Below are 14296 nucleotides of genomic sequence, written 5' to 3'. Positions count from 1 at the left end.
TAACCTCAGTTAACTGATGAGGACTTTGGGATTCAGGTAGTTAAATCACTTACCCAAAGGCGCAAAGTCTAGCAGGGGCAAAATGAGAGTAGAACATAAATTTTCTGGTTTCTTAAAGGGCCTCGACTACTCATAATTGATCCCCTAACTTTTTATATTGCCTATTCATGCTATACTTTCTAAAATATCACTACCAAGATTATTTTTATTGCTGATTTAATTTTAAGCCATTAAATTTTCTTAAATATCTGCATTTGAAATACAAATGAAGATTTATTTATATAAAATATAGACTTCTTTGTGTAATATGCAAATAAAGATTTATTTTATTTCCAAAGCCCTAAAAATTGCCACTATTGCAAAATATCCTTTACTTAAGGTTTGCTCCTTATCATTTCTGCATCTTCTTGAATCTCTCAGAGCTTTTTATCCTCCTTTCCATACTTGGCACATTCAATTAGCACATACTAATCTGTTTCCTGAAGTTTCCCCTTTCCAGCTTCCTGCAACTCTCCCTAGTTTGAAACAGAAAAGTATTTCAATTTCATGTAAAAATTTTTAAAGGCAATTACAGTATATAGTCCTGCCAAAAATAATAAATAATATTCACTTGCTATCATGTGCCTTTTATAAAACTCTGTATAATTTCTGGTAAAAAAAAAATATATTACCTGAAAAGAAAACAATAACACCTTAGCATGGCACAAATGTCATATAAACCAATGAGAAAATATGCTAAAATATAAAGATAAAGAACTCACACTGAATCCACAAGTTTCCTGACTAGAGAAATCATATTCATTCTTCTTGGTTTTTCCTGTTTCTCTGTCTTTTGTTCCACTTTTGTATATGCTGTCTCTGGTGAATAAGAATGTGTGGGGATTTCTTCCTTCCCTACAATGAACCTAAAGAAAAGAGTACAGTGTGAGGCATTTTTCACCTTTAAATTAAAAAATCAATGAGAAATATCTAATTTTGTTTATATGTAAATAAACTTTGGAAAGTACCTCATCATTTGAAATATTTTTCACAATTTATATAAAAATCCAATCATCCTTTTAAAAATAGGCTTTTGAAATCTGAATACTCAGAAAATGTTAGTGGTCATTTGCTTGACAATGCAAGTATTTTAAAATTAAATTAACTAAGTAAAATATAGCAGGGCACTTTTATAAAGCATTTTTTAACTTAGGTCACCACTTTTTATAAGGTATTACACATCTTAAAGTTTTCTCCAACAAAGAAGCTGATGAACTATTAACTTAGATCTACTAGTTAATGACAAAAACTCAATTTTTCTCTAAAATCTGCAAATAATTATAATTGAATGAGTTTATAATTTTTTTACTCTAAATTTATATCTAATGTCACTTGAAACAGCTGCAGTGCAATAGAAGGCCATCTATATATACATGAGAAAATAAAGAATGAGAATCAGAAAATGGTCAGTTCCATGTATCTTCATATTATATCATCAGAAAATCTTAAATTCTATGCTATTCTAATCTTACTTCTTTTTGGAAAAAACCTAATACCCAGGAGAAGACACCTATCTCATCAAAATGCAACTATATTTTTCCAAAGACAATACAAAGAAAATGTTACCACCATTAGATATCACTCAATCAGTATCCTTAATAATTTTTGCTATTTGTACCTTCATGATAAAAGTTGTTGCTCTTATAAAGAATAACTGAGCTTTCCTTAGGGAACTGTACCTGTTCAATTTTCAGAAACTATCATAAAATATAGATAAAACAAGGGATCAATAATACTACATTAAACTTCTGGAACATGGGACCTCTGACAAACAGAAAAAGACAATTTAAACATTCATAAAAGAGAGAAAAAAACAGCTGTTACTATCAGCGAGTCCAACTCATCCACTTGGACAAACTTGGTAAAATATCTAACTTATAAAATATCTAACATAAAATTATGTGCAATGAGACTGTCACCAGGTGGCAGCTGTACATCCTTGATGTAAATGTAAGTCAAAAAGAATCTGGTTCTTAATCATTGGTGTGTTTGGAGAGTTCAAGATCTATACTATGTTCTTTAGAAACAAGACAAAACTATGCTAGAACAGATAAAATATCTCTCACACATTTTGTAACACTGTTGCTATTTTGACCAGACTGACTACATCAGATTAAAGGTCACTTCCGTGGTGAAGCTGTCCCTGCCTCAAATTAAAGTGAGTTAACAATCCTTCTGTTGTATTCTCATAGCCCAATGAACTCCCAGTACTGAAGCACCTTTTTAGTAGTTTACATTCCACTAAATGGTAAGGTCTGTGAGACTATGCATATCTTCTTTGCTATTATATCTCGATGCTTAGCATAGGGTCTGGCAAATAGTAAATATTTAGTTAACAAACACTGAATAAATAGTTATAATTAGCATTTTATGAGAATTTACTGACAGGCACAGTACTGAGGCTTTTACATAATTTCCATGAGAGTGAGCATGAAAAAGTATCTTATCCATAGCCAATAATATCAGTAATCATTTGGACCCAGAACTGTCTGACTCTAAAGCCTGGGTACTTAATGACCAAGTTATGGACCCTTCGATCATAGCTTTAAACTATGATGAAGCAGGCTTGGTATACCTTCAGACACTCACAATGGCTTTCCCCATGGTTTTGTCCTTGACGCTATCTATTCCCATAACTTCTACTATTATCTGTACAGAATTAGCAAAAATTGATAGCCATTTTTCCACATTATTTTCCTATAATACAAAGGAAAATATAAGTGCAAATCATCCAAATCAACCCTTTATAAGTTTATTTGAAAAAGAGACACAAAGACCTACAACTAAGATCACTCTACCCAGCAAGGCTATCATTTAGAATTGAAGGAAAGGTAAAGAGTTTTCCAGACAATAAAAATCTAAAAGCGTCTGTAACCATTAAACCAGTATTTCAAGAAATGTTAAATGGATTCTTTAAGTACAAAAGAAAACATCAAAAATGTGAATAAGAAAATATGAGAAAAAATTCTCACTGATGAAGCCATATATTCAGTGAAAGCAGTAAATAAGCCAATTATAAAGCTTGTACAAAGGTTAAAAGGCCAAAGTAGAAAGATCATGTGTAATGACAACAATAAATTAAGGGATACACACATGCACACGCACGCACACACACAAACACACACACACACACACACACACACAAAGTAAAAAGGAAACACAAAAACATAAAGGTGGAAGAAATGAGCAAAAATTGTAGTGTTTGAACTTAAGCCTCATCAACTTAAAGTAGACTGCTGTAAACATAGCTTGCTATATATGAAGCACATAATAACCATGAACCAAAAGCCTACAAGAGATATACAAGAAAGAAATCCAAACATGACACCAGAGAAAGCAACATACAAAAGGAGAGCATGAGAATAAGAGGAGATAAAAACTAGAAAGCGATCAGAAAAAAAAATTAATACAATGGCAATAATTACTTTAACTGTAAATGAACTAAATGCACCAATCAAAACAAATAGGGTGGTTAAATGGGTGAAAGAAATAAGACCCATACCTATGCTGCCTATAAGAGACCCACTTGAGATTGAAAAACACAGAGATTGAAAGTAAATGGATGAAAAAGATACTACATGCAAATGAAAATGAAAAGAAAGAGATAGGGGAGCAATACTTATATCACACAAAATAGACTTTAAAACAAGGGCTGTAACAAGATAAGGAAGGGCATTTCATAATGATAATGATAATGATAATGATAAAAGGATCAATCTAAACGAAAGGATATAATTCTCATAAACATCTGCACACCCAACAAAGGAGCACCCAAATGTATAAAGGAAATATTGATGAACATTAAGGGAGATATTGACAGTAATACAGTCATAGTAGGAGACTTGAACACCCCACTGGTATCAATGGATAGATCATCCAGACAGAAAATCAACAAGAAAATAGCTGCCTTAAATGACACATTAGAATAAATGGCCTTAACTGATATTTTTAGGACATTTTACCCCAAAGTAGTAGAATATATATACTTTTCAAGTGCACATGAAACATTTTTCAGGACAAGACACATGTTAGGCCACAAAACAAGTATCAATAAATTTAAGAAGACTGAAATCATAACACATAGCTCCAGTAACATTGGTATAAAACTAGAAATCAATTATAAAGAAAAAAAAAAAACAGAAAAACACAGAAATACATAGAGGCTAAACAACATGCTATTAAATAATGAATGGGTTAACAACAAGATCAAGGAAGAAATCAAAAGATACCTTGACACAAACAAAAATGAAAACACAAATATATAGGACACAGCAAAGGTAGTTCTAAGAAGGAAATTCATAGCAATACAGGCCTACATCAAGAAACAAAAACCTGAAATAATCTAACTTAAACCTACAGGAACTAGAAAAAAGAACAAACAAAGCCCAAAGTGAATAGAAGGAAGGAAATAAAGATGAAAGCAGAAATAAATGAAATAATATAAAAAAAAATAGAAAAGATCAATGAAACCAAGAGCCGGTTCTTTTAAAAGATAAGGAAAACTGATAACCTATAGCCAGACACATCATGAAAAAAAGAGAGAGGACTAAAGTAAAATCAGAAATGAAAAAGAAGTTTCGACTGACACCACAGAAATACAAAAAATCATCAGGAATTACTAGGAACAATTATATGCCAACAAATCGGACAACTCTGGAAGACATGGATAAATTCCTAGAAACACACAATCTTCCAAGGCTGAATCAGGAAGAAAGAAAATCTGAACTATTAACAAAATCAAATCAGTAATCAAAGAACTTCCACCCAACAAAAGCCCTGAACCAGATGGCTTCACAGGTGAATTTTACCAAACATTCAAAGACGAATTAATACCTAGCCTTCTCAAGCTATTTTAAAAAATTAAAGAGGAGGGAAGGCTCCCAAACTCATTTTATGAGGCTAGTATTACCCTAATACCAAAACCAGACAAAGGCACTACAAAAAAAATATAAGCCAATATCCTTCATAAACATAGTTGCCAAAATCCTCAACAAATATTAGCAAACCAAATTTAGCAATACATTAAAAAGATCACACACCATGATCAAGTGAGATTTACTCCTGGCACGCAAGGCTGATTCAATATCCGCAAGTCAGTTAACGTGATACACCACATAAAAAAAATGAAAGATAAAAATCATACATCATATCAATAGATGCAAAAAAAAAAAGCAACTGACAAATGTCCAACATTCATTTATGATAAAAAGTAAAGTAGAGGTAGGGAGAACACACCACAACATAATAAAGGCCATAGATGACAAACCCAAGGCTAACATTATACTCGATAGGGAAAAGCTAAAAGCTTTTTCTTTAAGATCAGGAACAAGACAAGATGTTCGCTTTCACCACTTTTAAAGGAAGTCCTAGGTACAGCAATCAGACAAGAAAAAAATAAAAGGCACCTGAATTGAAAAGGAAGAAGGAAAACTGTCATTATTTTCAGATGACATATTATACATAGATAACATAGATAACAGTCCACCAAAAAACTATTAGAATAAATTAATTCAGTAAGTTAGCAGGACAGAATTCAAAAAGATATATGTACCCCTATGTTCACTGCAGCAATAGCCAAGATATGGAAGCAACCTAAGACGAATGGATAAAGAAGAGATAGTACATATATACAACAGACTATTACTCAGCCTTAAAAAAGAATGAAATCTCGCCATTTGCAACAACATGGATGGACCTATTATGCTAAGTGAAATAAGTCAGATAGAGAAAGACAAATACTATATGATTTCACTTGTATGTGGAACTAAAAAACAAAATAAATAAACAAATAAATAAACAAAACTCATAGATACAGCAAACAAATTGATGGATGCCAGATGGGAATGGGGTTGGGGGTGGGAGGTGAAAAAGGTGAAGGGATTAAGAAGTAAAAATTGTCAGTTATAAAAACAGTCATGGGGAGGTAAAGTACAGCATAGGGAATATAGTCAATAATATTGTAATAACTATATATAGTGACAGATGCATATTAGACTTATCAGGGTGATAACTTCGTAAGTTATTTAAATATCTAATCACTATGTTGTACATCTGAAACTAATACTATATGTCAACTCTAATTGAAAAAATTTTTAATTAAAAAATAATGACAATAATAGTCAACACTTCTTGAGCCCTAGATGGCAAGCCCAGTTCTAAAGACTGTTTATGCATTAACTCATTTGACCCTCAAAATAATCTGATAAGACAATCATATAAAACCTTCTCCTGGTACTAAAGCCCACCCTAATTTTCTCTCCTATATTTGCAGTAAATATCACACTACTAATCTTTGCTAAGCATCTAGTATATGTACTTTAGAGCAGAAAATAAGTAACATTTATGACATGAACTGGAAGAGCAATGGGTTTGGAGTAAGTACATATAGTCATTACATGATGTTAAATTATTATTCAAACATTCTAAGCCTCGGATTCATCATGTCACATGAGCATAAAAACATCCATCCCGTGTACTGGTGAAAATTTAGTTTTCTAATCTACATAAAACTACTTGGTGAACTACAAAAATACAATGCTAACCAACATTTCTACATATCTATCATGTAGCAATTATTGTGATAAGACATGGGCTCTGAGGTATAGAGAAGACTCTAGTTACTCCAGTGAAGCTTATAATCCAAAATGTGTTTGACACTGCACAAAGTCCTACTGTAAGGAAGCCCACAATGACCACACAAAGACATGAGCCCAGGGCTGAGGGAATGCCAGATGGCCAGGAGGAACTCCAGATTAGCTGACCACAAGAATGCCACCACCCCATCACCCCTTACACAAAAATTTAGAAATAGCTGACTATTATCTCTCTTCTAACTATTTACTTTCATACACAGATGTCGAAACCACTATTTCACATCCGGAACTGATAATGGTTTGACTGCTATACAACCTTCTGGGGTGGCAATAATGAGCAGTCTACCATGCTGCCCCACAGCACTGGTGTGAACATGGTTATCAGGCAATGTAAAGACAAAGAAAGCCATACACTTTCAAAAAGCCCACCTTTTCGGGCAAACCCATTTGTCCCCAGCTTATAAAAGCAGCCAAACAAAGCCAACCAAACTGAGTCAGTTGGGAGGACCTTCCTTTTCTCCGCACTGCCCCCCTTGTGCTAGAGCAGAAGTCTCCAACTCCTGAACCGTGGATCAGTACCAGTCCATGGCCTGTTAGGAACCAGCCATACAGCAGGAGGTGAGTGGCAAGCAAGTGGGCGAAGCTCATCTGTATTTTCAGCCGCTCCCTAGCGCTAGCATCACCACCTCAGCTCCACTTCAGATCATCAGGCATTAGATTCTCATAGGAGCCCTGGTCCCTGGTGCCAAAAAGGTTGGAGACCTCTGTGCTAGAGCATAAAAACTTAATAAAATTTGTCTGGGAATTTTTCTGGGGTTTCCTATAAACTTCTGTTTGGGGGAACCCAAGAACTGAAAGCCAGTAACAATCAGGTATCACACCATTAAGCAATTTTCCAGTAATTGTTCATGTGTAGCTTTGTCTTTCAAAGCTCCCTAAAAAGAATGTTCTGGCAATTCTTTTCTAATATTCCATGATATAAGGCACATCATAGGCCCCCAAATTAGTTGTTGACTGATTTTTAGGGGTGGGGGGGAACCTAACAAATTTTTCTTGTAATGAAATAGTCAGAAAGTCACTTTTGTTACTTCTAAAATTACTTTCAGCTAAAAAACTGAGTCAATAAAAACTTGTTATAATTATGCATAATGATACTACTTTTTAAGAAAAAGTTAACTCACAAATTCTGTTAACATAAAGGTAAATAAGATATACTACTTACCTAAGTGCGGAAAATGTAAATCCTTTCAAACCATCTTTACACCTAAAACGAAATAAAAATTTACAATAATTAAATTATATGTTTGAGATATAAAGTAGTATTAGTAGTATATTAAATAGCTATTAAAATTTTTCTGAAAATGATCATTTTTCACAGGTGAAACACTTTTAGGACAATGATCAGAGCAGTACAAATGGCCGAACAACAAACAATGAAGCAAGCCATCTTACACAAAATGATTAACATAATAAGGTTTTCTTATGTCACTTTAACATAATTTAAGGCTCAACTCTCAGATTTGTAGGTTGAAGAGAGATTCAAGAACATCTTCTAAGGGTTCCATGAAGACTTAAAATGAAGGCTGAGAGTGGAGTATTCTTCATTTTACTCAAACCATGGGGAAGCAATTTGTTCTGAAGGAAAAGGCCACATACACCTGCTGGGTATTATGTATAGGTCAATTCAAGGTCCTGACTTCCTCCTAATTATTAATTCAGTGAATGAAGAGCAGTATCGAGTTGGCAGGCAAAATGAAGGCTTTAAGTTTAGTTCAACAGTTTTAACTTCTGAGTAAGCCCAATCAGATAACATAGCATGGGGAATAGGGTAGGAGTAAGGGAAGAGCAAAGAAAAGGGATCCCAAATAATATCTGAGTGTTTACCATTGCTGGGCATTGTTTGGGGGCTTTATATGTGTTGTCTCATTTAATTATATCACAACTCTCTGAACAGGTATTTCTCTATTTCACAGTTGTGCTGAGGGCCCCCAAAGGCAGCAACTTCCCAGAAGTCACAAAATAAATAGCAGTCAGAATTAAGGGGAAAAAAGTTCAGCTGATTTAGAAGCTGTGATTTTCTCTTATACCTCTTCCTAAAAGAGTATATTCCTTTTAATGAGGAAAGACTCAAAATACATGGCAATCAAAAAAAAAAAAAAAAAGATTTTCAGATCTACAAAAACTATTTTAACAATATTTTTAAATGGAGACAGACATTACTGGTCTAAACGGCCTGCTGTATAGGTATGATCAAGGTACCAAAGAATCTTTTAGGTATCTAGTATCAAAATCCCTTGGAGAAACTATAAAAATAGGTGATATAATAATGCTCTAATATATATTAATATTAGACATGGGATATTCTTGAATAAAAAGCACAGCCTCAAGTCTAATTGGGCAATTCTCTCTAAATATCTTTTATATAAAAAGTCACAAAAAATGCACAAAAAATATAGGAAATCTATCTTAATTTCAAATATATACATTTTTAATGGAGGACACATAAAATCTCAGAAAAGAATTTAATCCAAGTGCACAGAGATATTTTAAAACACTTAAGAATTAATCGCAATTAGCAACATGATCTCCTTTGTGGTCATGTAAATAGTGAGAAATGTAACCAGAAAATTTAGCTAATATAGTACATAATTATCTACTCTCAGAAGAATGAGGGTAAAGAGAAAATAATTCATATGTTAAGCTAAAAATGTGCATGGGAAAATTCTAGCATTAAAATTATTAAACTTATCTTTTTCATCTGAAGAAAGTGTTTCTCAGTAATTTAAAACTCATAATTGGGTAATTTCTAGATAGGTGTGGTGAGGGAGTAGGAGTCTATTGACTGGAAAACAGAAAGCAGCAGATTGATTAAAAGATTATATACCACTGGGAATAAATTTTGGCTTCAATATATAATTGTCAAAAGATAGCTATTTATCTTTGTACAATGCTGAATAGATAAAGGATTCTGACAACTTGGTCTAGTTGGGATTGCATATTTGTGACCTTAAACAATAAATCTAATTGCAGACCAAACATCAAAAAGTAGCTTTCAAATATAAAAGGGCATATACAAATGAATTTGCAATTTCATTATGATGGAAGTTTGGTTCTTTCAGCAGAACCCTGTGGGAAGCACTTCATATTGATAAAGTCTTAGCATGGATTCAAAAGGAGCTATTCTTTTTTCCATTCATGTGTATAAGGTCTGTTAATGTAATTGAAGGTCAGATGCCTATGTCAAAAGAACAAAAAAGTAATTATTCTCACAAAAAGAACCTTTAAAATAGTAATAGTGTCTTGCATTTTGACACCAAGAGTACTGTCTGAGCCTTAACCCAACTATGAAACACTATTGTAATCTGTGCTAAATGTAACAAAGCATGAGATAAAAATAAAGTTTATACAAGGAGACCCCATTAGAAGGTACCTCACTATTCCATGGATCCTGTTATTATAATGTAAATTAAATCACATTCTCCATTCATGTATTAAGGCTCGCTGATTTATTCAACAAATATTGACTGAGTGCCTAATATGTGTATGCACTGATTTAGGTTCTAAGAATGTAACAGTGAACAACAGAATCCCTGCTTTTACACAGCTGACATTCTAGGTTGGGGAGAGATACAATAAAAAAAAAAAAAAGAAAAGAAAAAGAAAACATGTCATTGATAATAACTGCTATAGCAAAAAACAAAACAGAATAAGGGGAGAAACAGTGATGGAGCCAGACTTTATCATTTTACATAGTGTGGTCAGGAAGGGCCTCTCTGAGAAGATGAAATTTGGTAATTTGATCAGAAACATTAGTGACTTGAGGAAAGAGCATTTCAGTTTGAAGGAAGAACAAGTACATAGCCCATGATGGGGAGTCTGCATAGCTTGTAAGGAGGACAGCAAGTAGATTACCACAGCTGGAAGAGATCAGGGAAGGGAAATGGTGGTAGGAAATGAAGTCACAGTATGGTGGGAGAGAGTGGTCTACAATTCCTACAGAGCCCTTTAGCCATGGTAAGGACTGTGGAAGGTTCTCAGCAGTGGAATGACAAGATAGGTTTTAAATTTTAAGATAATCACTTTGACTGCTAGTTGGAAAATGGACTACAGGAGGGCACAGTTAGAAGCATGGAGGCTAATTCCAAGGGGAAAGATGATTGTGGCTTGACTAGATCATAGTGGTAGAGGTGAAAGAAGCGGTAAGATTCTAAAAGATTTCAAAAACAGAGTTGGCTAAATTCCTTGACGGTCTGAATGTGGGGTACGAGCAAACACAAGAATTTACAAATTATTGAAATATTGTCAGTTTAAGCAAATGGAAAGATAAAATGTCCATTTACTGAAGTGAGGAACACTTTGGGTTTCAGGAGAGGCAGTAAGTGTTGATAGAGAAAATATCCAAAAACTGAACATGTTTTATTTCTGCATAACCTATAGTACAGAAAATTTCTATAGAAGAAAAATTCATTTCTCCTCCTAATAAAAATACCTTCTAATATTGTCTCATTTTTAGAGTATGCATAAAGATAACGCATTTAACTCATGTATACATAAACTTTGCTATTAAAGTTAATCTATGCAAATGACAAAAATAACTAGTATGATTCAATCTATAGTTACTGAATCTTTCCACATCTGCAAGGTTATATGCTATGTACGATATAAAACAAAGCCAGGGGAGACAGAGAAAAAAGAATTTGTAGCATTATATCAAAAACCTTAATCGCTTCTCAGTCTTTTGGCTACAATCAAGTGTAAAAAAACAGCAAATATACAACTCCCAAATTCCAAATTCCACTTGGAATTTAAGACTATGTACAAGAAAGTATAAAGAAGCTTAATGTTATTACTAGAATAATATTCTTGGTCAGATGTCAATGTGAGGAACTCACAAAGACAAAAAAAATTTTCAAGTAGAAGTGTAATGCTAGTAATAGTAAAAGAAACAATTTTGCCTACAAAGATTCTTTATCTTATGCTTAATTTCTGTGAAATTACTTCAATGAGATACTTTTATCTCTACTACATTATACCAGCAGATGTCACTAGTAAACCATTTTTGGAAGAATCTGAGCTCTTTGATGTGTTTGCTGTATCAAATATTTTGTTGTATGTTTTCCCTTAAAAATATATTTATAGGCATTCAAACTGCTGCTAATTTTAATCAAATTGCATTAACTTCCCCGATGTAATTATAGCAATATTAGACTTAATAATAGGTGATTTCCTGTTCTGTAAGGGGTTAGAATTTGTCACACCACAAGAATACCTTTTGGTCAAATTGGTTGTTTTTTCTTTTTCTTCTTTTTTATTTTAATTGAGGTAACATTGATTAATAATATTATATAAATATCAGATGTATAACATTATAATGTTGTATCTGTATATTCTACTGTGTGCTCATCACCAAAAATCTAGTTTTCTTCTGTTACCATATATTTGACCCCCTTTACCCAATTCACCCTCCTCCCCACCCCACTTCCTCTCTGGTAACCATCATTCTGTTATCTCTGTCTATGAGTTTGTTTTTGTTATTCCTTTGTTACTTTTTGATTTATATTCCACATACAAGTGAAATCATATGGCTATAGAAAGTGGTCAAAAGATGTAACTCAAAACAGTTGTTAGTAAGCTATCTATTGAAGTAAAATGGGTGAAGAGGCATGAAAAAAGAATATAACTTCTTACTCTCTATATTATATATCATTTTTAAATCTTTACAACTATATATTTATATATTATTTGTATAGTTTAATTAAAAACATCAATAGAACATTTAGGAACAGATTAAACAGTATAAAAGGTATTCGTCTTTATTTCACCAACATAATGGCAGAGAATGTAAAACTCAAACAAGGCAACTTTACTAATTAATACTGCTGTAAAGTTGTGACAGAAGGCATAAAATTGCTAACTAAAATAAACAGTTTAGGCTAGAATTTTTTGAAACTATGATCCCAATAAACATGGATAATTAGGTGATTACAATCATTTAAAAAATTCATTAAGTATAAATTTCAGAAATCTTTTGTATTTTTTTGCTCACTGAATTGGTTAGAAGGAAACTCAAATATTGGTTAAATGTTACGTCATCTATCTTTCTTCACTCAACAATCATTTTTTGAGCACCTAATGTACAGAAGACACTGTGCTGCCAATCACTTGAGGAATGCAAAGATAAATTATATACTATATCGGACCATAAAAAAATATACAAGGTGTCTGCAAAGTATCTGTATGTCAAATAAGTGAAAATAACCTTAACTAGAAGTTCTAGCAACAATTTCCTGTATTAGTTAGTGCTTTCTAGGAGCTTAATTACTCTGTACTTCAAATTTCTTTAGTCCAGCATCTACTTAAATGATTTGAGAAAGGTAGTATATGCAAAGTCACAATTAAAGATGCTAAAAGACTGCCAAAAAAAATAAAGATGGATTTAAAAGCGCACAATGATAATTCTTAAAATATTCTATTCCATTGATTATATCAATCATCTAAGTAACTCAGTATCAAAAATAAAAGTTGCATTCTTATGTGAACAAAACTATTTAAAAAAGAAAATATCTTAAAGTTCAAGTATACTGGGAGTAAGAAAAGAATGATATATAAACTTAATTATATATTATAGCTACAGATAATGCTAAATCTTCAAAAGTTTGATTTGTCTAATTATCTAATAATCATTGGTATTAAAACCTAAATATGTGGTGTGAACACAAATAGAAATTTTAAGTTGAAAGTTAAAAAAGAACCAGAATGACTCAAATTTTGACTCATAGTTATCTTCATTTTAAAGAAAACTTGTGCAACGTTATACAGTTTCTGCTTACTGTAAAGTTAAATTTCTTTTATTTATAAAAACCCACATAAAATAATAAACCACTTTTCCTAATCCATTTTCAAGTGCAGAAGTTCACCTTAATACTCAGTTACAATTTAGTAATTAAAACTTGATCAATATTAGCTAGATTTTGATTGATACTTGTTTATCATAAGATATCAAAAAAGATTGACATGAGATTAATTTCAGACATTTTTGTTTTGTTTTTAAAAAATCTTCGGTGTCCTAATCACATATGTATACTCCAATAGGTTAAATCAATCATTTCAATTTACTACTCAGAACTTGAGGTGTGTAAAGAAAATAAATTACATCGTTTACATACATACAATATGTTTTCCTCTTAAGATGACTGTTGTTTGAATAATAAACTTAAAGAGTTCAGTTTCAGCTTGCATATGGCACTTAATAAGAGAATACAAAATAACTAATGTTAAATTCCTATTTTAAGAAAATACAAAAATCTGAAGTTGGTATAGCAGTAAATTAAGAAATTTGAGGAAGATTATTTTGTTAGCTTCATGAATACATTATACAGCTTCAAAATAAATTTCAATTGGATTCCTTTAAATACTGACTTCTCCCAGTGCATTAAAAATACTACTTTTGATTCTGATAAATATTTTACAATAATTTTTTTCATACAAAACAGAATACGGCTCTCAAGAACCTAAAGAAAAGTTGCTGAAGCGGGCACAGTTATGGGTAATCAAGTCTGATTGTAAATCCCCAGATGATTATTGTGTACTTTTTTCTGGTGTGTCCTAAATATAAATTGGAAACATTTCGATTCAAACTTACAGTAACAACTCCAATAAAATCA

At 32.4% G+C, this 14296-nt stretch overlaps 1 protein-coding gene across 4 annotated transcripts in view; it reads right to left on the bottom strand.

Moving 5' to 3' along the window:
* Window positions 1-14296, bottom strand: part of TMEM135 (transmembrane protein 135) — a 247629-nt gene that overhangs the window by 17144 nt on the left and 216189 nt on the right. For all 4 annotated transcript variants that reach the window (XM_023532485.1, XM_011363274.2, XM_011363273.2 and 1 more), the window contains 2 exons: window positions 7855-7896; window positions 762-905 (listed from right to left, as the gene is read on the bottom strand). In XM_023532485.1, coding sequence (XP_023388253.1) covers window positions 762-905; window positions 7855-7896 — 186 coding nt within the window. The remainder of the gene's footprint in view (window positions 1-761; window positions 906-7854; window positions 7897-14296) is intronic.

This window comes from Pteropus vampyrus, unplaced genomic scaffold (assembly GCF_000151845.1).
Source record: "Pteropus vampyrus isolate Shadow unplaced genomic scaffold, Pvam_2.0 Scaffold84, whole genome shotgun sequence".
NCBI classification, from domain to species: domain Eukaryota; kingdom Metazoa; phylum Chordata; class Mammalia; order Chiroptera; family Pteropodidae; genus Pteropus; species Pteropus vampyrus.
The sequence above is the reverse complement of the archived record's forward strand: the minus strand, read 5'-3'. Positions and strand labels throughout refer to the sequence as shown.